Consider the following 24,213-nt stretch of genomic DNA (forward strand, 5'->3'; position numbering starts at 1 on the left):
ATATGGTGGGAATTAAGTTATATATTATCACTTTAGACAAAAGGGAGTGAAAGTAAGGTAGAGATTCAATAAAAAGTGAAGGTACACAGAGCTACAAACACAAACCTCTCAGCAGCACAACAGACTGAAGCATTACATTTACATTTATGCATTTAGCAGATGCTTTTATCCAAAGCGACTTACAGTGCATTCAGGTTATATATTTTTGTTTTTATCAGTATGTGTGTTCCCTGGGAATTGAACCCACAACCTTTTGCGCTGCTGACGCAATGCTCTACCACTGAGCCACAGGAACACTGAAGCAGTCGAACAGCAATGAGCAATCAATGCCGAGCACCCAGAACAGAACAGCTTTGGATTATTTCTAGTGGGTGGAATGAGACTGCACTCATCAGCGCTTACCGCCAAGGGTTGGAATCCACTATTCGTAAGCAGATGGCGATATATGATGATTCATTGGGATTAGAAGGTTTTATGCAACGAGCCAACCGAATTTCCCAACGCCTATCAGCCTGCGGTACTCCCGAAGCCGCTCACCAGCCGGTCTCACCCGCCACCACTCCTCCAGTACCAGAACCCATGCAAGTAGACACAGCCCGTCTCACCAGTCGAGAACGTGTACGCCAATTAACATCAGGCCTGTGTCTCTACTGTGCTTCCGCCGATCACTTCATCAAGTCCTGCCCCATCAGACCCCCACGTCCTGCGGTGAGTACAGTTCAAATAGATCCCCTAATCTCCAAGCTTTCTGTGATCACGGTACAACTATTCACTCCAGCTCAATCCGTTTCAGCCTCTGCCCTGGTCGACTCGGGCTCCTCAGGCAACTTCATCACTCAGGACTTCGCCAATCGCCTATGCCTGTCCCTCCAACGGCGTACCCGGGAGCTTCGAGTCGAAACCATCAATGGAAAGCCACTAGGACGTGGGCATGTGAGGTTTGAAGCTCCTCCGATAAAGCTCAAGATCGGAAATCTACATGAGGAGGAAATCAAATTTCTGGTACTGGAGGGTTCAGCAGTGGATATCATCCTGGGACGCCCCTGGCTTATACTCCACTCTCCAGAAATCAGATGGGAGTCAAGTGAGAATTTGCTGGAGCGAATGGTGTCAACAACACTGTCTCAAAGAAGTTCCACGACCTCCTCTCAAGTCATCCGATGTTCAGGTCGCCTCCACGCTGATTGAGAGTCCCGAGTCAGCCGTAGTTCCCACAATCCCATCTGATTATAGGGCATTCCAGGATGTCTTCAGTAAACAGGCAGCCACGCAGTTACCACCACATCGACCATGGGACTGTGCCATAGATCTGCTGCCTGGATTTAAACTCCCCAAGGGTAGAGTATATCCACTGTCCATCCCGGAGCGCAAGTACATCAAGGAGGCTCTTAAACAGGGATACATCCGGCCATCCAGTTCTCCAGCGGCATCAAGCTGCTTCTTCGTGGGAAAGAAGGACGAGGGCTTGAGGCCATGTATTGATTATCGTGCCCTGAATTCTCAAACAGTCAAGCTCCCCTATCCACTTCCCCTGGTCCTGGCTGCTCTCGAGGAACTCCGTGGGGCCCGCATCTTCTCTAAGCTGGACCTGCGCAGCGCATATAATCTCATTCGGATCTGGGAAGGTGATTAGTGGAAGACTGCCTTCATTACTCCCTCTGAACGAGGTGTTCCGGGAGTTTCTTAATCACTCTGTTATAGTCTACATCGATGACATCCTGATATACTGATATATCCCGGAACCTGGCCGACCATCGCCTTCACGTTGCGCAGGTCCTCCAGAAACTCAGGCAACATCATCTGTACCTCAAGCTAGAGAAATGCGAGTTCCATCGCCCCACGGTACAGTTCCTCGGTTACATCATCGGTGAGGAGGGAATCCAGATGGACCAGGGGAAGGTAACAGCAGTTTCCGAATGGCCAACCCCTCAAACTGTGAAGGAACTCCAAAGATTCCTTGGATTTGTCAATTTCTATCGCCGTTTCATTAAGACCTTCAGTCTGCTCACAGCCCCACTCACCACCCTGCTCCGAGGGAAGCCCAAGTCCCTGTCCTTTGACTCCAGCGCCCACGAAGCCTTCAAGAGCCTCAGAACCGCATTCAGCACGGCCCCCATCCTCCGCCATCCTGACCCCAATATACCATTCGTGGTGGAAGTGGACGCCTCCACCACAGGGGTCGGGCCCGTGCTGTCTCAGCAGTATGGTGAGCCTCCAAGCCTCCAGCCTTGTGCTTACTATTCGAAGAAACTGACCCCAGCGGAGCAGAATTATGACATCGGACATCAAATTGGCCCTAGAGGAGTGGCGGCATTGGCTGGAGGGAGCCAACCATCCCTTCACAGTCATCACAGACCACAAAAATCTTCAGTACCTCCGCGAAGCAAGAAGACTTAACCCCAGGCAAGCCCGCTGGGCCCTATTCTTCACCCGGTTCAACTTCACCATCACCTACCGTCCTGGTAATCGCAATAGCAAAGCAGATGCCCTCTCCCGTCTCCACTCACCAGATTCCCCCACAGATCCGGAACCTATTCTCCCTCCAGCCCTTATAGTCAACTCCATCGTCTGGGACCTAGATAAGGACATCAGAGCCGCCACCCTCACAGAACCTGCTCCGCTGGGAGGCCCAGAAGGGAAGACATTCATCCCATCTTCCCAACGGCAATCCCTTTTGGGCTCAGTTCACTCTGGGCTCTGGACATCCAGGCAGCCAGTGGACCCTCTCGCTCCTCCAAGCTCGGTACTGGTGGCCCAGTATGTCCCGTGATGTCACTAGGTACGTCCGCAGTTGCTCAGTCTGTGCCACGTCTTCCACTCCCCGTCAACTACCTGTGGGCAAGCTCGTACCTCTCCCCATTCCTCGTAGACCATGGTCCCACCTAGGAATTGACTTTGTAACCGACCTCCCAGAATCCAATGGGAACACCTGCATCCTTGTGGTGGTAGACCGCTTCTCTAAGGGATGTAAGCTAATTCCTCTCCCCGGCTTGCCCACTGCATTAGAAACAGCTGAACACCTGTTCCACAACATTTTCACACGAAATTTCGGAATACCCGAGGATATTGTGTCAGACCGCGGGCCACAATTCAGCTCCCACGTCTGGAAAGCCGCCTTCCGCCTGTTAGGAGTCCCAGTGAGTCTATCTTCTGGTTATCATCCCCAGACAAATGGCCAGACTGAGCGGAAGATCCAAGAACTCGGACGGTACCTCCGGGCATACTGTCAAGAAGATCAGTACAGCTGGAGCCGTTTCCTCTCGTGGGCCGAGTATGCACAAAATTCCCTCTGTCAGAACACCACCGGCCTAACACCGTTCCAGTGCATACTCAGTTACCAACCACCGCTCTCCCCGTGGACGGGAGAGCCATCAGAGGTTCCAGCTGTAGACCACTGGTTCCGAGTGAGTGAGAGAGTGTGGGACTCAGTGCACGTCCACCTGCAACCGGCAGTGCGGAGACATAAAGCCTTCGCGGACACCCGACGTGCTCCAACCCCCATATACCACCCTGGAGATCGGGTGTGGTTGTCCACCCGTGATCCGCCTGCCCTGTAAGAAGCTGAGTCCCCGCTACATTGGTCCGTTCAAGATCCAGAGGCAGATCAACGAAGTCACATACCAGCTCCAAATACCCCCCAGGTATCGAATTCACCCCACGTTCCACGTGTCCCTACTTAAACCCTGTTCCTCTCTCACTCCAGAGCAATATGAGCTGGACGAGCCTCCTCCTCCAGAGATCCTAGAGCAGCCATCCATCTACCAAGTCCACGAAATCATGGATTCACGGCGACGGGGAGGCCGACTGTAATACCTCGTGGACTGGGAGGGCTATGAACCGGAGGAACGATCCTGGGTGGCCCGGGACGACATCCTTGACCCCATGTTACTGCAGGAATTCCATCACAACCACCCCGATCGTCCCGCACCCAGAGGCCGAGGTCGCCCCGTCGCCATGTAAGGGCGTCAGGAGCCGCCCCTGGAGGGGGGGGGGGATAGTGTCAGAGAGTCACAGTCACCGTCATCAACAGCAATCACCAGATCACAGTCACCTGAGTTCTAATCACCTGCACCTGCTCACCCTCATCAGCACTCCCATAAAGCACCCACGCTCTCTGACATTCATCGTCCGGTCTACGGTTCACCAGCAGAACGGTAACCTGACTCTCCTCATACTAACCTGTGTCTATACTTGCCTGTTGCCTCGCAGACTTTCTCCCCAGTCTCTCCAACGATTCCCCGCGATGGATTTCCAAGCTTCCCGGTTCCTGATCTGATACTACCCTGCAAACAGAGGATTCAGTCACTCTCCACTAAAGACCTATTGGACTCTCACATTCACCAAGTCACTCACCTCAGACTCACGTCATTATCCATCTCCAGTTCCAGTCAATAAACATTATTGTCTTTCACTTACCCTTGGTTCACGTCTCTGTTTGTGACAATGAGTGTGTGCTTTGTATATTTGTTATGTGTATATATAAATACACACACATGCATGTATATATTTAAGAAAATGTTATGTTTATATATTAAATATATATAAATATATATATAAAAAAAAAAGAATATAAATATATATGTCACGGGTTGGTGATGCAGATGGAACGATCACGATGGAGATGACAGAAAAGTCCTTTAATTAAGTAAATCCAAATACAAATAGTTTGAGTGCGAGAACCAACTTAACATAGACAAGAATGGACAAAGGCTAAGGGAGAACTGAAGGTTTATAAACACATGAAACGTAAACAAGGAGAACTGAAACAGGGGGCTGTTTCATAAAAGACCCTTAGAAAAGCGGGGATTAAAGTTCAAAACCTGATTTGAAATAACCTAACAAATCAATTGGGACTAAAGTGGTTTCATGAATGACAATTTAAATTCATGCAATCTCACTAATTCGATCCAGGTTCAATGAGTCAGGATAATTTGATGTGCACGCTTATTCTTAAAGGGATCCCCGGGTATTAAGACATGTATAACTTAATATAACGTCAATGATGTCTCTTATTTAAATATGTAGTAAAAAACCCATGCAAATGTATGTTATTAAAAAAAAACAACATAGTTTTTGGACTATGGGGGGGTGCCATTATTTTACGTGCACAGTACATTCTGCGTCGATGACGTCAAATGTTTGCACTCAGTGAGCTACTGGCGCTTTTTACCGCAACACAACTCAGAAAATAAAATACTTATACGATACCACATTGTGAGACTTTTGGTTTAAATTTTTCAGTCGAAGGGCAACAAAAGAAGCGATGTAATGTAAGACTTCACTGCTTTCCTAGCAATAAGTAGAAGAGAAAAGAATGGGAAGATGCCTGTGGACGAATAAAACTTCCTAAACACCCGCTTCTTTGTTCTCTCCACTTTAGCCCTGATGCCTTTGAGTCTGTTAGTAGACCACTACTGAAAGAGCTTACAAACGGCTGAAACAAGAAATGCTAGATTTCATCTGTTAGTATGTAAACATGCCGACGCTAATCATGACACGCAGCCGATGGAGGAGTTTCTCAGCGCGGATTTCCTTCGAGATCCGGGGCGTCTACACTCCTTGTGGGGAAAAATCGATGGTACAGCATTTGGCTTAGCCTATATCCATCGCCACCTGTAAGCTCTTTCAGTAGCTGTGGTCATCATATCAGTATTTTATTTTCCGAGTTGTCTATTCTGAGTTGTGTTGTGGTAAAAATAGCAACAGGTAGCACTAGTAGCTCACCGAGTGCAACCATTTTATGTAATCAGAAAAATGACACCCCCCACAGTTTAAATTATGTATAAAACGAGATGATTTTTAAAAATAAAATAAATCTTTAATGGGTTTTCTACTACATATTTCAGTAAGAGACATCATTTACGTTATATTAAGCCATACAAGTCTTAATAACCAGGGATCCCTTTAAACAGCCCTTAATGTCGATCATAGATCAAATCGATCCACCATGGCAAACAGTGAATATTTGTGCTGTTTAATGCATTTGAGACTTTGTGTTTTCCTTAGTGCATAACTGACACGTCACAGGTATATTTTTCATCTGTAAATGTTAGAAAGTCATGCAAATATATGCATATTGTTGTCAGGAGTGGGCGAGGCTTACGCGAGCGAACAAGCGCTGCGGAACGCATGGGCGCAGCACAGACGGAGCAGAATAGAATAATTGTGTAAGAATTCAGAATAAAATATACATTCTGCTAAAATATTTGTTGTTGAACATTAAATGTGACACATAGAATTTTAAACCTACATATAAGTGTATTTTTGTGATAGCAGTAACTGTAAATCAAATGTAAGCTGGCTAATACAGCCATACTAGCTCAAATCAGTTAAATGTGTTACTCTTATCAGTTAAAATGTAATCTGATTTCTATTATTTATTTTAATTTTTAATTCAGTGATTTTAACTTTTGATTTAGTGCTTTTAAAGCTTTAAAGAGCCATTTTAGATTGCAATGTTTTAGTGTTCTAATAACCATAAAAGGTACAGCTGTCATAAATTCAGAGAGAAAGGCTGCATGGCTGGAAACTGCTGATCAACTAAGTTGCTACTTGCTAAAATGTCATTAGCCTACATTTTGGGCACAATACATTAAATACAGTTGGTTGTAGCCTATTTTTTATTTATTTGGTTATTTAAGGTGTATTTTCTGTATACTTTTATTTTTGGACTAATAATAAAGTCAGCTAATTGTATGTGAGAGAGTCAGTGGTAACATCAATGCGTTCCTATTGGCCAGTGTTAGAGAAGCTCATCTTAGCCTGACAGTTAGCCTGCTCCTGACCAGGTTAGTTTCTCAGCATAAGTTGCCACAGTGACTGGGCTTGAGCTATGGTAATTTTGCTTTCGGAAACCAAATCAAGTGAAAATAAGTCAGAATTACTGAAATAAGCCTGGCTTATTTGGTAAACTAGTTTTATGAAACAGCCCCCAGGTGCTAGGAATAATCAATTAACTTAACAAGAACAGGGAAATAACCATATAAGGAAACTCAGGAAGAAGGATAGGGGTAAAACATGGAAAAACAAGTCCAAAACCCTGACACATGTAAATACATGTAAATATTGTCAAAATATATACTAGTGATGGGCAAATGAAGCCTCATGAAGCACTGAGGCTTTCCTCTGACTGTTTCGGGAAAAGATTCAAAGCTTCGAGAGTATCAAAAACAAATATTTAATAATAAAAATATTGCAGTCAAAAACCTGTGAAAGACGCTCCGTCGGACGAGGCAGCGACTGCAAGTTCCATAGATCGACTTACGTGCACAAATAAAAGCCTAACAGTGTGTGTGTGTTTTTGTTGAATTTCTCTCTCTGATAAAATAATTTACCCATTAAACTGTGGCATAACATGCCAGTATGAATATCAATATGATGTAATAAAAGTATAATGTACACATATGAATTGCATATGGCAAATTATTTATTCTTCATATTACTTGTATGACTGGGTATTTAAAACTGCAGTTGAATAAGTCTGAATGAAAACTCACTCATGAAGTAAGATCTGGGGGTTCGAACATTCCGACATGCGCACGTGATTGGACAGAAAGTGAGGATTCGTTTTTCGTTGACCACGTGAATATGCGCTCCGTATTTTAGTATTTACAATAGTAGTAAAAGTTTAACATTTCTCCTTAAATAAAACTGAAGACATCTTAAGACAAAGATGATAACTCAATGAGACACATAAGAGAATCACCCCTTAGTATCCTGAGTAAGCTCTGTCAGAGCCATAGCCTTGTGGACAGCATCGACTTGTCGATCAAAGATGTTAGGTCCTCGTGCTGTGCGTCAGGTGCAGAAGCTGGCTTCAAAAAACAGACGCATGAGTGCTGCCAGCATTGCTGTAGAGGTTGCAGAAGTGGAAGGTCAGCTTGTCAGTGCTCAGACCATACGCCGCACACTGCAACAAGTCAGTTTGTATGGCCGTCGTCCCAGAAGGAAGCCTCTTCTGAAGCTGGCTCACAAAAAAGCCTGCAAACAGTTTGCTGAAGACAACCTGGCCAAGAGCTTGAATTACTGGAACCATGTCCTGTGGTCTGATGAGTCTAAGGTAAACTTGTATGGCTCAGATGGTGTCCAGCATGTGTGGTGACGCCCTGGAGAGGAGTACCAAGAAAATTGTGTCTTGCCTACAGTCAAGCATGGTGGTGGTAGCTACATGGTCTGGTGCTGCATGAGTGCTGCTGGTACTGGGGAGCTGCGGTTCATTGAGGGAAACATGGATTCCAACATGTACTGTGACTTTCTGAAGCAGAAGATGATGCCCTCCCTTCAGAAACTGGGCCGAATGGCAGTTTTCCAACATAATAACGACCCCAAACACACCGCCAAGATGGCAACTGCCTTGCTGATGAAATTGAAGTTGAAGGTGATGGAGTGGCCAAGTATGTCTCCAGACCGCATCCTCAAGCGGAAGGTGGAGAAGCATGTGTCTAACATCCAGCAGCTCCGTGATGTAATTTTGGAGGAATGGAAGAGGATGCCAGCAACAACCTTTACAGCTCTGGTAAATTCCAAGCCCAGAAGGATTAAGACAGTGCTAGATAACAATGGTGCCCCTACAAGATATTGACACTTGGGACACAGTTTTAACATGTTCATTTAGGGTGTACTAATTTTTGTTGCCAGTTATTTGGACAATAATAGCTATATGTTGAGTCATATTTAGAGGACAGTAAATTTGTACTTATATACAAGCTGCACATTGACTACTCTAAAATATATCCAAGTTTCATTTGTGTAGTATTGTCCCTTGAAGAGATATACTAACATTTTTGCTGAAATGTGAGGGGTGTACTCACTTTTGTGAGATACTGTAAATGCAGACATCAAATAGATGTCTCCGAGATGTACGTGTGCTATCAGGGAAGTCTCCTGAGGTTAGAAAGAGCAACCACTGAGCAATAAAATATTCTTATAATGGAGTCTTGATTGAGATTGCAGTGAGACAATAAAGAGACATTCTATGTTTTTTTGCACCACATTCTCAATTTTGACTCTTTTGTTCTCAAATATTTCTCATATCTCATTTGTGTCTACTTCTATTTCTCCCAAGGAATTTTAGGAGAAACATCTGAAATGCTGTTGATACTAAAATGAGAGATATATGAGAATCTCATCTAAGTCTCCTGAGCTTAGGAAAAGCAACCACTGAGCAATACACTTTTCCTATGGGATTGCTTTAATTAGTGATCTCTTGTGATATCTAGGAGCATCTGTTCTGTTGGAGTGGGGCAAGAAGAAATATCAGGGACAATATGCTTCTGCACAAAGCTCCTTATTTGTAAATACCTGAAGAAGTTATTTTGTGGTAATTTAAATTTAGCCCGCAGCTGTTCAAATAATAACAACTCTACCTTTTCAAACTGATAAAAGTTTAAAAGCGGTTATACCAACTTCTCTCAACAATGTGAAACCATTATCCATTATTCCAGGCTGAAAATCAAAATGTCCTTGCATTGGAGTAATAGGTGACAATGTTATGGCTTTCCCTTCACAATTCCGGATTAATTTCCACACTCCTAATGTGTTACTAATAATCCTGTTCTGCCCTAGACCAGATTTTTTTTTTTTTTTTTTTTACATCTAAAGCAAATGGGAGACAGGCCAGAGAGATTGGTAAACCATTACCTAAGTTGAATGATTCAGTGATTGATTGATTGATTGATTAAATTTTATGTTGTTTATCATTAACCAAAATACCAGAAATATGCAGATTATGTAACGGGGCTGACGAGACGTGAGACATGCGGATCCATGTGCAAGCTTTTATTTAAAGGCATGGTCATAAATACAGACAGGGACAAAACAATGGCAAACAGGTATGGCAGGGACAAGACAAAGAGTAATCCTAGGACAAGCGTGGGTCGACGATCGGCGAACAGTATCCAATGGGGCAAGGCAGAGAGATAATCCAGGAACACGAGCTAGAATCCAAGAGAGGTGCAAACCATGTCCAAACGGCAAGGCAAGGGTTAATCCAGGGAACATGGGCTAGAAACAAACATGGGAAAACAGGCAAGACTAATACAACTAAGTGGGCTCCGTAGAGTAGCTAACGCTAAGAGAGGGATAAGTACATACAATACTCGGCAGTGAGGGAGAGAAAGTCCATGGTTTAAGTAAGGCGTGTAATCAGTGTTTGCGTAGGATCAGGTGTGCTTGTGATTAGTGCAATCAGCTGTGTGTGGTCAGTGCAGTGGGTGATGGGAATTGCAGTCCAGTGTGATGTATAGTGTGATGTATGGTGTGAGAGTCAATGTGGTGAGCGAGTGACCTCTGGTGGTGAATGAACGGAAGTGCAGGGACAGGATTCGTGACAGATTACATCTCACATCCTCTGCTAGAGGTTCAATAACCATAGCAAAAAGCAAGTGCCCCTTCCTCAGTTGCAACTCTCAGAACGCCTGCCATTTGTAATAACTGCTGCTACTGGACTATTATTCATTATCTTAATAAATAATTATCCTGAATTCTAACACAGTATGTTTTTTACTCCATAGGTTCTGTATGAAGATTGTAAGATGGTGACTCTTAATGCCCCTTATGTGGCTGGTTTCCTGGGCTTCAGAGAAGCCCCACCTCTGCTACAGGCCCTGGAGAAACTGAAAAACATACAGCCAAATCTAATGCCACAGGTTAGAGTCATGATCACATCTGTTGCCCCAGTTTAGAGTGACACGGTTACTGACAGTCTCACTTAGCCAGACTTTTGGCTATTCTGGTTAGGAATAGAGATACATGACATTATTGGAACATCATCAGAACTGGTTGATAAAGGCTTAAAATGTAAATATTTGCCCAATATGAAAAAATTATGCCAATGATTTTTTTCGGTAAGATGACATGTTGATTATGCACCTGCAATAACTCTTGTGTTCAAGGAGTGCTGTATATAATTTTATCTCAAATTAAATAACACATGACTTCCAAGTTACTAACAGGTACACCATTTAGTCACTGGCTTGATTTACTGAGGCATAAATAGCAATAAACATTTTTTTCTAACTGGAGGGCCGTAGCTAGGGTATGACTTAAGAACATTCAGGTAGAACTGACTGCAAGAGTCCTTACATTCTAAAAATCACTGATCACAGATTAGGCATTAGAATTAACGGTCACACTTTATATTAGGTGGCCTTAACTACTGTGTACTTACATTAAATAATAAGTACAATGTACTTATTGTGTTCATACTGTATTGCAAAACACTATTGCTGCTATTGAGGTGGGATACGGGTAAGGTTAGGGACAGGTTTAGTGTTATGGGTATGTTTAAGGGTGGGTGAAGGTGTAAGGGATGGATCAACAGCGTAATTATAAATGTAATTACAGAAATTAATTACAGATGTAATTACATATAGGTATTTTTACAGATATAAGTACAATGTAAAAACATGTATGTACACAATAAGTGCATTGTACCAAATGATTAATTTAAATGTAAGTACATAGTAGTTAAGGCCATCTAATATAAAGTGGGACTGAATTAAGTTACTTACAGTAAATGTTACTGCATTACTGTCATGTCCTCATTTTTCTGTAAGTCTGTTTGCAAAGTCTGCGATGAATAGTGACCAAAGAATCCGCAGTGAAATGAACCAATTAAACAAATAATACTCTACTTAGACATTCAGATGTAATGTTTTCTTTTTTTTAGTCCAGTGGTCCTGTGTTGTATTTCTACAAAGACTAAAAAGACTTATGCAAAGACTTAAACAAAACAAAAAAAAATGAAATTAAAGCCTTTAAACTGTTTTAAAATGTTTGTCCACGCAATGTAATAATGTGATGTGTAAATGAATTAGCTCTTATTTATATGTAATAAATTTGATTAGCTCCTCATTTAAGCTTTTATTTTGAATTTTAGCTTTAGGAAATCAAATCATAGAGATTCGCTGGATCTGATTAATTGGTATTAATCAAAACGTATAATTTATACTTTCTTAACGACTCGAGCCAGCGAGCATTAAACCAGTATATTTTAGCAATTCTGTTTATCTCGTGGCCACGATAATAATACAGAATTTGTTGGCAAATTTTGAGCAACAGGTAATACGATCTTTGGCAAATAATTTCAGATTTGAAAATCGCGGCACCAGACCATTCATTAAAAATGAAACGAGAGTTTATTTGCTATTCTATGATACAATACTAACAAAACACATACACACACATACACACGTTCTGGCCAGATGAAAGCAGTTTGAAGAAAGTTTAAGGTTAACGTATACTCTTTCCTGAGAATAAAGACGACCTGAAGACGTCACAAACAGAGGCTTTGGCTTTACTCTTAAAGATTAATTCAAATCAGCTCAGCAGATAAAGATTGTTGTTTGGTTACTTGCTTTAAGTTGACTTGAAGGCTGGCTGGCTCTCTGGAGGGTTGCCTGAGGGAATCCCAGAGCTGATTTTTGCGGCTGCTGTGTCGCTTGTTGCGTGACGTCACTCGGGGAATCCTTTTTTGGATTGGATGGCTTCCGGGCAGTGCGCAAATGGCAAGGCTTTGAAGTTCTTACGCTGCAGGCTTTGCAAGTTTCGTTGGTCAGAAGTTGACAAAGTCTTGAAGTCTTGGATGGTCAACCTGATGTTAAGGCTGTAGGTGGGTGAGGCGAGACCAAAGTGTCCAAGCAGCCAAGTTTTTCCAGCTCAGTTTTTTTTCTTCCGCGCTTTTGCAAAGCTGGGTGTCTGTTTTTATCAGACTGATTTGAGTCCATCCCATTCACTGTTTGGTCCAATCACATTGTCTCTGTAGGGCAGAGCCCCGCCCAGCACGGCTTCTTTCCATGCATACATTATCTTAATGTTTCATCCATCATGTGAGGAAAGTATTCATCATTCATACGAGACTGAAAATCGACATATAAAGTCATTTCAACTTCTGGCATTTGAGATAAGCTTTAACCCAATACTACACACGGCTATCTATTCAAAAGACAGTTATAAGGCAAAGATCAAACTAAAACACACCATGCATAATATAAAACACCCAGCATATATAGATATATATAAGACATCAAACATGTCATTTGTTGATACACTTTCTCTAATACCAATGGAAGTGAATAATTGCCTTTAGAGATCCTCTATCTAAGTTTGAGTTTCTTTTGTTGTAAGAGAAAAGAGGCGTGCATTCTCTTGGAATGCAGTGAAGAAAAGGGAGTTGTTATGAGGTCATGGGGATGACCGTGGTGTAGGTTTGTTGAGGTCTGGTCAACGTATATATGTCTTTTCTTGTTGATATCATCATTGAATTATGGTCAAAAGCAGTCAGGGGATTCAGGGAGGGTCTGCGCTGGAGCATGTCCAGATCCCACGTGCTTTGTGCTGTCTGTTTATTCGACTTTATTTATGGTAAACCGGTCAGGAACAACATTGAAGATTCTGTTCTTCAAAGGGTGGCCAGATGTTCTTCTCCCAGCTTCATGGGTCTCATGAGATGATAAGGAGAACAGGCAGGAAGCTAGTCAGATACTTTGGGCGTTGTGTTGGTCATTTGTAAATTTTACGACTCTGCATGGAGGGTAAGCTCCTTGGAATGTTCTGGGTTAAGATTATATGTGTGTGTTCTTTTCGACCAGGTTCAACAGATGATTAATGGCACATTATAATTAATCAATCACATGCTGTTACATAATGCATTTAAAGAACTTACAGCTCAGCAACCACATAAAATGTTGCCCATACCAACACCCCCACCCCACTCACATTACATTTTGAACACTGATCAAAAGGTTGATTGTTAACAGTTATTATTTTGCTTTACTGATATGCATTACTGATATACAAATATTACCAAGGTTGTTTTTAAACATTGTTGTTTTTAAATTTCTCTCTCATTTCTCCCTCTCTCTGTTTCTCCCTATCTTCTTTTTGTGTTCTCCATCACCCACTCACATCCAGACCTTTATTTATTCACACTCACTGCTGTTTGCTTCTAGAAGTGAATGTTCCCCAAACGTTTCACTTAAGCTTTTGCTGCAAGTTATTCTTCCTCTTCACTCATCTTACCAAACACATCCTGCCACAATCCCCACTTCTCTCTTGTTCAGTCTTACATATTCATCTGAGCCCACCAGCATTACTTTTGAAGCTATTTCTGAACCCATCGTGTCTGACCCTGTTTACACCTGGTATAATGCATTTCCAGTGACACGATAACAAGTAATCAGCCAATGTGTATTATTGTTTACACCTGGTTTTAACATGCATTTCAAATGCACTCCTTTTTTTGTCACTCTCTACATCACTTTCACAGGAGTGCAGAGTGTGGCGCACAAACAGCAGGATGATCAGAATCAGAATTCTTTTTATATTGCACAAATTGTACATTAAAATCAACCTCAAGGCGCTTTACGAAAGACAAAAGACATGTCATGGATCTTCAAGAAAGAAAACCAGAGCAGAATGAGCAGTGATTATATTTTATTGATGAGACTGCCCAGGTGAAAAAAGTGCACTTCCATAATGTACTTAAAGTTCTCTATTTTCACACACTAATTTTATACTTAATATACTAAAATTATTCTTTAGTACTTAAAATAATCCTAAGAACATCTAAGTGTGCTATTTTGGGACACATTGAATATGAACTAAAATGTGCTTTTAACATACTATCCCTGTATTAAAAAAAAAAAAATATATATATATATATGTATATATGTGTGTGTGTGTGTGTGTATATATATATATATACTGTATATATATATATATATATATGTGTATGTGTATATGTATGTGTGTATATATATACTATATATATATATATATATATATGTATGTATGTTACCACTTGTACCCATCTTTCATACACTAGTATGATCTCATACTAACCTTATTAAATCTTATTAAATCTCATCTTTCACATCAAATTCTTACATTGTTTCAATTAATTCAGTTAGAATAACAAGAAACTGTAGAGTTGTTACCATTCAAATGAAATAAGTATCAACAAACGCCACTTTTCCACTGCAGGAAACAACAAGGATACAACTTGAAGAAAACGCTAAGATTTACACGTTTCCTTTTTAAAATAGCTACTTTATCAGTAACGCGCCGAGTCAGTCAATTGTATTTAGGCTACACTGCAATAAATATAGGCCTATCTGTTTCCACTAAAAATAGCTAAAAGATGTTCACCTTATCAGCAAAACTGCATCATTTAATTTGAATCATTTAAAACAATTGAAATACTATTTGGCCAGTGTAAAAGAATGAGATCAACTCTATTCTAAAATATTTATCTGATAACTATTTTAAACAGTTTTGTTTTTATAAATATTTTGATATATTTATTCTAAAACGTAACAAGGATATTTGATGATTTTTAGCAATACAAATTAATGTATGGCACAAATGGCATTTATAGTCATATTTCCTTAATATCTTGTAGCTTTGACGGTGTTAAACATGGTGTCACGTGCATGGGAATATGCATGGAAATGATATGCAAATGAGGATATGCATAGTAAAACTAGGCGTTGTAAGCTCCATATATGGTGTTTTCTGGGAGGAGTCGGGGTGGAGATGCACGTACGCACAATCTTCCCCTGACTGGGATTTATAAAGTGATTTTTGCGCAGGTTCTGGCGTACGCATGGTTTTATAAATTTGAAAACGTTTGTGTGTATGCAAAATCTAGCTTATGTGCATACGTACACTTTTAGGATGAAATCTACGGAGAGTTTTATAAATGAGGCCCCTGACCTGTTGAAAAGAGATGGTGTTCATCCCTCCTGGGGTGGTGCCGCTCTTCTCTCTAGAAATATGGCACATGGTCTTAGAGTTCGTATTTGACTAACTGGAGCCCAGGTCAGGAAGCAGACAGACTGGTTAAACCGACCGTCTGCTAGCCGCCTCACGTCACAGAAGTCAGTTAATTCTCAGCACATACAGACTCTTTCACCTAGATAACACACTATAGAGACTGTGTCTGTTCCCCAAACTAGAAAATACAGAAAACATCCATACCAAAGTAATAGTAACAATTTAATTGATGTTCAAAAAATAAAAAAACAGATATAATACAGATAAACACATGATAACGCTTGGGTTATTGAATATTAGATCCCTTTCAACAAAAGCACTTTTTGTAAATGATATGATCACTGGCCATAAACTAGATGTGTTTTGTTTGACAGAAACCTGGCTAAAACCAGATGATTACATTACTTTAAACGAGTCTACACCCCAAGATTACTGTTACAAACATGAACCGCGTCCAAAAGGTAAAGGGGGGAGGTGTTGCTACAATTTATAACAATATTTTCAGTATTTCTCAGATGTCGGGTTTCGAGTATAATTTGTTCGAAGTAATGTTGCTTCATATAACGTTATCCAAAGAAACAAGTGTTAATGATAAATCCCCTGTGATGTTTGTACTGGCTACTGTATACAGGCCACCAGGGCACCATACAGACTTTATTAAAGAATTTGCTGATTTTCTATCGGAGTTAGTGCTGGCTGCAGATAAAGTCCTAATTGTTGGTGATTTTAATATCCATGCTGATAATGAAAAGGATTTGTTGAGATCAGCATTTATAGACATTCTAAACTCTATTGGTGTTAAACAACATGTGTCAGGACCTACTCATTGTCGAAATCATACTCTAGATTTAATACTGTCACATGGAATTGATGTCAGTGGCGTTGAAATTTTGCAGCAGAGCGATGATATCTCAGATCATTATCTAGTCTCTTGTATATTCCATATAGCTAAAGCTGTTAAGTCAACTCCTTGTTACAAATATGGTAGAACCATCACTTCTACCACAAAAGACTGCTTTATAAATAATCGTCCTGACTTATCTCAGTTCCTCAGCATATCCAATAGCTCAGAACAACTTGATGATGTAACTGAAACTGTGGACTCTCTCTTCTCTAGCACTTTAGATACGGTTGCTCCTTTACGCTTAAGGAAGATTAAGGATAAGAGTCCAATACCGTGGTATAATGAGCACACTCGCGCCCTAAAGAGAGCAGCCCGGAAAATGGAGTGCAGCTGGAGGAAAACAAAACTAGAGGTATTTCGTATAGCTTGGTGGGAAAGTACCCTATCCTACAGAAAAGCATTAAAAACTGCTAGATCTGATTACTTTTCGTCTCTTCTAGAAGAAAACAAACATAACCCCCGGTATTTATTCAATACAGTGACTAAATTATCGAAAAATGAAGCATCAACAGGTGCTGGCATTTCCCAACAGCACAGCAGTAATGACTTTATGAACTACTTTACTTCCAAGATCGATACTATCAGAGATAAAATTTTAACCATGCAGCCTTCAGCTACAGTATCGCATCAGATAGTGCACTATAGATCCCCTGAGGAACAATTCCACTCATTCTCTACTGTAGGAGAGGAAGAATTGTATAAACTTGTTAAATCATCTAAACCAACAACATGTATGTTAGACCCTATTCCATCTAAACTACTAAAAGAGCTGCTTCCAGAAGTCATAGATCCTCTTTTGGCTATTATTAATTCATCATTGTCATTAGGATATGTCCCCAAAACCTTCAAATTGGCTGTTATTAAGCCTCTCATTAAAAAACCACAACTTGACCCCAAAGATCTAGTTAATTACAGACCGATCTCAAATCTCCCTTTTCTGTCAAAGATACTAGAAAAGGTAGTATCCTCACAATTATATTCCTTCTTAGAGAAAAATGGTATCTGTGAGGAATTCCAGTCAGGATTTAGACCGTATCATAGTACTGACTGCTCTCATTAGAGTTACAAATGACCTGCTTCTATCATCTGATCGTGGTTGTATCTCTTTATTAGTTCTACTGGATCTTAGCGCTGCGTTCAACACAATCGACCACAACATTCTTTTGAATAGACTAGAAAACTTTGTTGGCATTAGTGGAAGTGCCTTAGCATGGTTCAGATCGTACTTATCTGACCGCCATCAGTTCGTAGCAGTGAATGAAATGGTATCATATCAATCACAAGTGCAGTATGGAGTACCTCAAGGCTCAGTACTAGGGCCGTTACTTTTCATGCTTTACATGTTACCCTTGGGAGATATTATCAGGAGACATGGTGTTAGCTTTCACTGTTATGCTGATGATACTCAGCTCTATATTTCTTCGCAGCCCGGTGAAACACACAAAATTGAGAAACTAACGGAATGCATAGTCGATATAAAAAACTGGATGACGAGTCATTTCTTACCGCTAAATTCTGAAAAAAACAGAGGTGTTAATTATCGGACCTAAAAACCCCACATGTAATAACCTAGAACACTATCTAACACTTGGCGGCTGCTCTGTCAATTCTTCTTCATCAGTTAGGAACCTAGGTGTGCTATTTGATAGTAATCTTTCATTTGAAAGCCATGTTTCTAGCATCTGTAAAACTGCGTTTTTCCATCTCAAAAACATATCTAAATTGCGACCTATGCTCTCAACGTCAAATGCAGAAATACTAATTCATGCGTTTATGACCTCAAGGTTAGACTATTGTAATGCTTTATTGGGTGGTTGTTCTGCACGCTTGGTCAACAAACTACAGTTGGTCCAAAATGCAGCATCTAGAGTCCTTACTAGAACCAGGAAGTATGATCATATTAGCCCGGTTCTGTCAACACTGCACTGGCTCCCTATCAAACAATGGATAGATTTTAAAATTTTGTTAATTACTTACAAAGCCCTGAATGGCTTAGCTCCTCAGTACTTGAGTGAGCTCTTATCACATTATAGTCTTCCACGTCCGCTGCGTTCTCAAAATTCTGGCCGTTTGATAATACCTAGAATAACAAAATCGACTGCGGGCGGCAGATCCTTTTCTTATTTAGCGCCCAAATTCTGGAACAATCTACCTAACACTGTTCGGGAGGCAGACACACTCTGTCAGTTTAAATCTAGATTAAAGACACATCTCTTTATCCTGGTGTACACATAACACACTAATACGCTTCTATTATTGAAATCCGTTAAAGGATTGTTAGGCTGCATTAATTAGATCAACCGGAACCGGGAACACTCCCCATAACACACGATGTACTCGTTACATCGTAAGAAGAATTGCATCTATGCTAATATTTGTCTGTTTCTTTCTTATTCTGTTTCCCAGTCCGTATCCAATCAGATGGTGGATCAGCACCAAGAGATGATGTCTGCAGCCCTGATCGTCAGCGGAGAGCCCCTGAGACATAAATTCAAATTAAAATAAACAAACAAATATATATTAGAAAAATACACAGAGAAACAATAAATGCATTAAAATATACATTACAATTATAGTAAATGAATAAATCATATAAATGAAAAACTTCAAATAATGAATAAAACACAAATATAACAAATACATTAAATTATAAATTTAAAATGCTCCATCGGGACAAGACCACGGGAATCAGATAAGCCCTTTACACAATCTGACATGGCTGCAGTTGGAATTGAACTGCGGGTTTCGTCTGGCCAGAGGGAGTTTTGGTTCCTTGCCGCTGTCGCCTCTGGCTTGCTCAGTTGGGGACGCTTAATTTCTAGCAATTTTCATCGATTTGGTTGCACGATTTAAACTAAACATGTCCGTGTATATGTACATGCTATAAAAACCTCCTCTTATGTCGGCCTGATGTGGGGCGTGCGTCACGACAGGTGCGCCATCAGAATGATCTTTGTGAGGCTGATTTACAGATCCTAGAGGCACACCCGGTTTTAAACCTAAAATAATGGCCAACTTCCCGTAAAAATATCAAAGATGTGTTCGTCGGTGCTTTTAGAAATATCCTGTTTTTGACGTGATCGTAATCGAGGGTCACTCTAGGAGGTAGATTTGCATTTATTTCTCTAAGCAGAAACAGTACATCCTCGTAATATCCCGCTTTTAACGTATTACATACTTTAGATACATTTTGAAGATTTTTTTCTTTAATATAGATAATCACACCCGCATCCTCTTTGTAACGTTTCTCATCATAACTCAGTATGCTGGGGGTCGTGTTAATAATAAATGCCGCATCCTCCTCGTTAAATGTATACCGGGAAATTGGATAATAAAACTCGATCAGGCCTACCTCCCACTGGCCTTTGAGGTTCATACTTCTGGCAAGTCTTGTTTTGTTATTAGAAATATGGTTGTCAGGATATACATTCATCGATGCGTTGCAAGGAAGCGTAACGTAAAATCCGCCCTCGCTCATGATGTAGATTATTGCGAATGATATTTAAGATGACCTCGCCGTTACTTTAAAGAGTTCTGTATGTCCAGGATGGTATGTTCTGGCAACCATGACGAAAATTTTGTCGGCCAGCCCCACCATTTCACTAGACAGAACGTATGTTTTCCTCTCTTTTTACGATCTAAAATCTTCTCTATTTTAAATGACTTATCTTGATTCCGGGGCTTTTTGGGGGCCTTAACGTGCTCAAAAACTCTTGAAAATTTGCACACACGTTGGAATCTGCGGTCATTAGGACGCCGCAGAGGCTGGGACCTGGGCGTGGCACAGGGGCTCTACAGCGACCCCTAGAACACAGTCTGAAAACATGATGTATAGCTCACACATACCTGCATGTATTCATATGAAACTGAGTACACATATACTGTAGATCTCATTGAGCTGAACAACTTTCGCGCTACATGTCATAGGCTCCGCCCAACAGGAAGTCGGCTATTTAGGGCTGTTTGAAAAGCGCATGCTCTGGAATTTGAAATACTCCTCTGAGGACTTCCATCCGATTGCTACCAAACTCGGTGAACATGATCTCAAGACTTTGGGGATGCTAAATTGCGGAGGGATTTTTGATATCTCGAACGGTTTGCCCGTGGCGAGGCGATGAATTATGGCGAAAAATGAGAGACAGGAAATGTCTAATAACATCCACATACATTGTCTGATTTTGATCAAACTTCAGGGGTTTGTTCGTTGCATGATGCCGATCGAATAGATGTGATTATTATGAGTAAAAGTTATACCGCCACCAACTGGCAACAGGAAATGTGTCAATTTCAAAATGCTTTGAATTCAGCATCTTATTTGTACCCGATTTGCTTCAAACTTCATCAGAATAATGACAAAACACGGCCGATGTAAAACTGTGAAGGGAATATTGATATCTAAAATATTGTTGCCGTGGTAATATGTCAAAGTTGAATATTCTTTTCCGGTGATTTTGAGGCAGATAACATGCTTAGAATTCCATGAAACTCAATACACATATCCGTATTAGTGATAGATAGACACCGGCAAAAGCTCATAAATGGGCGTGGAAGAGGCACTCTATAGCGCCACCTTTTGTCAAAAGTGGGGGGGTTAGTTTTAGCTACAGACATCAAACTCGGTACATAAATTGTTCTTATTAAGCCGGACAACTTTCTAATTTACAGTCATTTGCTACGACCAACAGGAAGTCGGCTATTTTTATTTTATTGTTTGTTTTTTGAGAAAACAGTCTGTAAATAAATTCATACTCCTCCAAGCAGAAACAAGTAGTTCACACCAAACTTTGTCAACATGATGCCAATATACTGAAGATTTTAAATTGCGGACGGATTTAGGATATCTCAAACGGTATGGTAATGGTGATTTATTAAAATAACATGAAAAAAATTGCAGTAATTTACTTATATCTTTAAAGTGCAGTTTCCAAACAATTTCCAAACATTTTACATAAATGTAACAAGTCATTCTGAGGAAACCTGTTTAGTTTCAAAAATGTATCATGCTCAGGGGCCACAAAACAATTAAAACTATCACTGAAATTGGTTTAAAGGTGAAGAGTTTTGTCAAAAGTGGGGGGGGGGTTAGTTTTAGCTACAGACACCAAACTCGGTACATAAATTGTTCTTATTAAGCCGGACAACTTTCTAATTTACAGTCTTTAGCTACGACCAACAGGAAGTCTGCTATTTTTATTTTAATGTTTGTTTTTTGAGAAAACAGGCTGTAAATAAATTCATACTCCTCCAAGCAGAAACAAGTAGTTCAAACCAAACTTTGTCAACATGATGCCAATATACTGAAGATTTTAAATTGCGGACGGATTTAGGATATCTCGAACGGTGTGGTAATGGTGATTTATTAAAGTAACAGTAAAACAAATAGCAGTAATTTTCTTATATCTTTAAAGTGCAGTTTCCAAACACTTCAAAACTTTTTACATAAATATAACAAGTCATTCTGAGGAAACATGCTTAGTTTAAAAAATGTATCATGCTCAGGGGCCACAAAACAATTAAAACTATCACTGAAATTGGTTTAAAGGTGAAGAATGTAATACCAAGGATGACCACCAGATGGAGGCATAGCATTAATTTTCAAGAGCTGCCTGAGCTGCCTATATGTCTATCAGAATGAAAAATAATGCATAGAATTAGCTGAAATGTTCTGTACTGTCAGTATTCTTTTACATATATATATATATATATATATATATATATATATATATATATATATATATATTATCATATACTTTTTAAATAGTTATATAATATTAAAAGTATTGGAAACAATTTACATTAAGGTCTCTTTGGTTAACATAAGTTATTACATTAATTAACATGAACTAAAAGGAACAATATATTTTAAAATAATTTATTAATCTTATTTAATGTTAGTTAATACTAACAAAAATATAAATTTTATGTTAATTCACAGAACATAAACTAATGTTAAGATACACTTTAAATTTTAATAATGTATTAATAAATTTTTAACTTAACATTAATTAACATTAATAAATGTTATATAATTATTGTTCATGTTAACTAGTATAGTTCAATAAAATAGTTTTTAACATTAGTTAATTCAAAACTAACAAACTAAGTATGAACAACATATGTTTTACTATATTTTTGTGTTAGTAAAAAAAATATTTCTGTTAGTTCATGGTACAGTAACTGATGTATATTAAACAGAAATTTTAATTAATAATGTAGTAGTCAATTTTGAACATATCATTAACCAAGATTCATAAATGGGACCCTGGACCACAAAACCAGTCTAAAGTCGCAGGGGTATATTTGTAGCAATAGCCAAAACTACATTGTATGGGTCAAAATTATACATTTTTCTTTTATGCCAAAAATCATTAGGATATTAAGTAAAGATCATGTTCCATGAAAATATTTTGTACATTTCTTACATTAAATGTTTCAAAACTTAATGTTTGATTAGTAATATGCATTGCTAAGAACTTCATTTGGACAACTTTAAAGGCGATTTCTTTTCAATATTTTGATTTTTTTGCAACCTCAGATTCCAGATATTCAAATAGTTGTATCTCAGCCAAATATTGTCCTATTCTAACAAACCATACATCAATGGAAAGCTTATTCAGCTCTCAGATGATGTATGAATCTCAATTTCGAAAAATTGACACTTAAGACTGGTTTTGTTGTGCAGGGTCACAAATGCTATAAAACTATTGTTCATGTTAACTTCGTGTTAACTTATATAATGTTAAAAACTAAAAACTTTTTGAAAAGTGTTACAAAAGATTTACATATTGTTCTTTATTTGTGTGTGGTTATTAATAACATTAATAAAAGCTATATAATTATTGTTCATACTAATTAATATAGTTAATTGAATAACTGAAACCTTATTGAAAGTGTTACCAAAATTGTATATATTGTTGTGTATATGTGTTTGTGTGTGTGTGTGTGTGTCTCTGTCTCTCACAGTCTTGATAGTTTGGATGAACCCTTTCATTGCTGTATCCCTTAAAACCAGACTGCCAGAGGGTTACTGTAATGCATGTGCACAGTTTGTGCACAGTTTTCCTGATGCCACCGGGGTGCCGTTTGCGCTATATTTAGGGCCCGAGCACCGAGGTGCGAGGACCCTCTTGGAATTGCTCCGTTTCTTCTTCTTCTTCTTCTTCTTCTTCTTCTCCAAAGTGAATCGCATTTTGGAGGGCCTAAACATGCTCCAAAACTCATGAAACTTTGCACACGGGTCAGAACTGGCGAAAATTTACATCTGATATGGGTTTCAGAAGTGGGTGTGGCAAAATGGCTCGATAGCGCCACCTATAATATTTCAAAAGAGTGCGCCTCGAGCTACGTTTTATGTACATGCACGAAAATCGGTACACACATGTAACACACCATTACCTACAAAAAAGCCTCTTGGTACAAAATCCAAAACCCAACAGGAAGTACGTTATTTTGAATTTCCTGTTCGATTTTTGTGCAGTTTTTGCAATTTCCAGGCTTCGTACTTTGACGAACTCCTCCTACAGTTTTAATTGGAT

The 24,213-nt window shown here is 39.8% G+C and overlaps 1 protein-coding gene across 4 annotated transcripts in view; it reads left to right on the forward strand.

The window, feature by feature from the left end:
- The window catches only part of LOC131542021 (endonuclease V-like), a 158,611-nt gene that overhangs the window by 46,141 nt on the left and 88,257 nt on the right, over positions 1-24,213 (forward strand). For 2 of the 4 annotated variants that reach the window (XM_058778249.1, XM_058778248.1), the window contains exon 3: positions 10,512-10,646. The exons of 1 other annotated variant lie outside the window; for it this stretch is intronic. In XM_058778249.1, the coding sequence (XP_058634232.1) occupies positions 10,512-10,646 (135 nt within the window). Of the gene's footprint in view, positions 1-10,511; positions 10,647-13,911; positions 14,315-24,213 lie in introns of those variants that run through there. One more of the 4 variants, XM_058778252.1, reaches the window with a different exon arrangement.

Source organism: Onychostoma macrolepis, chromosome 06, assembly GCF_012432095.1.
Source record: "Onychostoma macrolepis isolate SWU-2019 chromosome 06, ASM1243209v1, whole genome shotgun sequence".
NCBI lineage: Eukaryota > Metazoa > Chordata > Actinopteri > Cypriniformes > Cyprinidae > Onychostoma > Onychostoma macrolepis.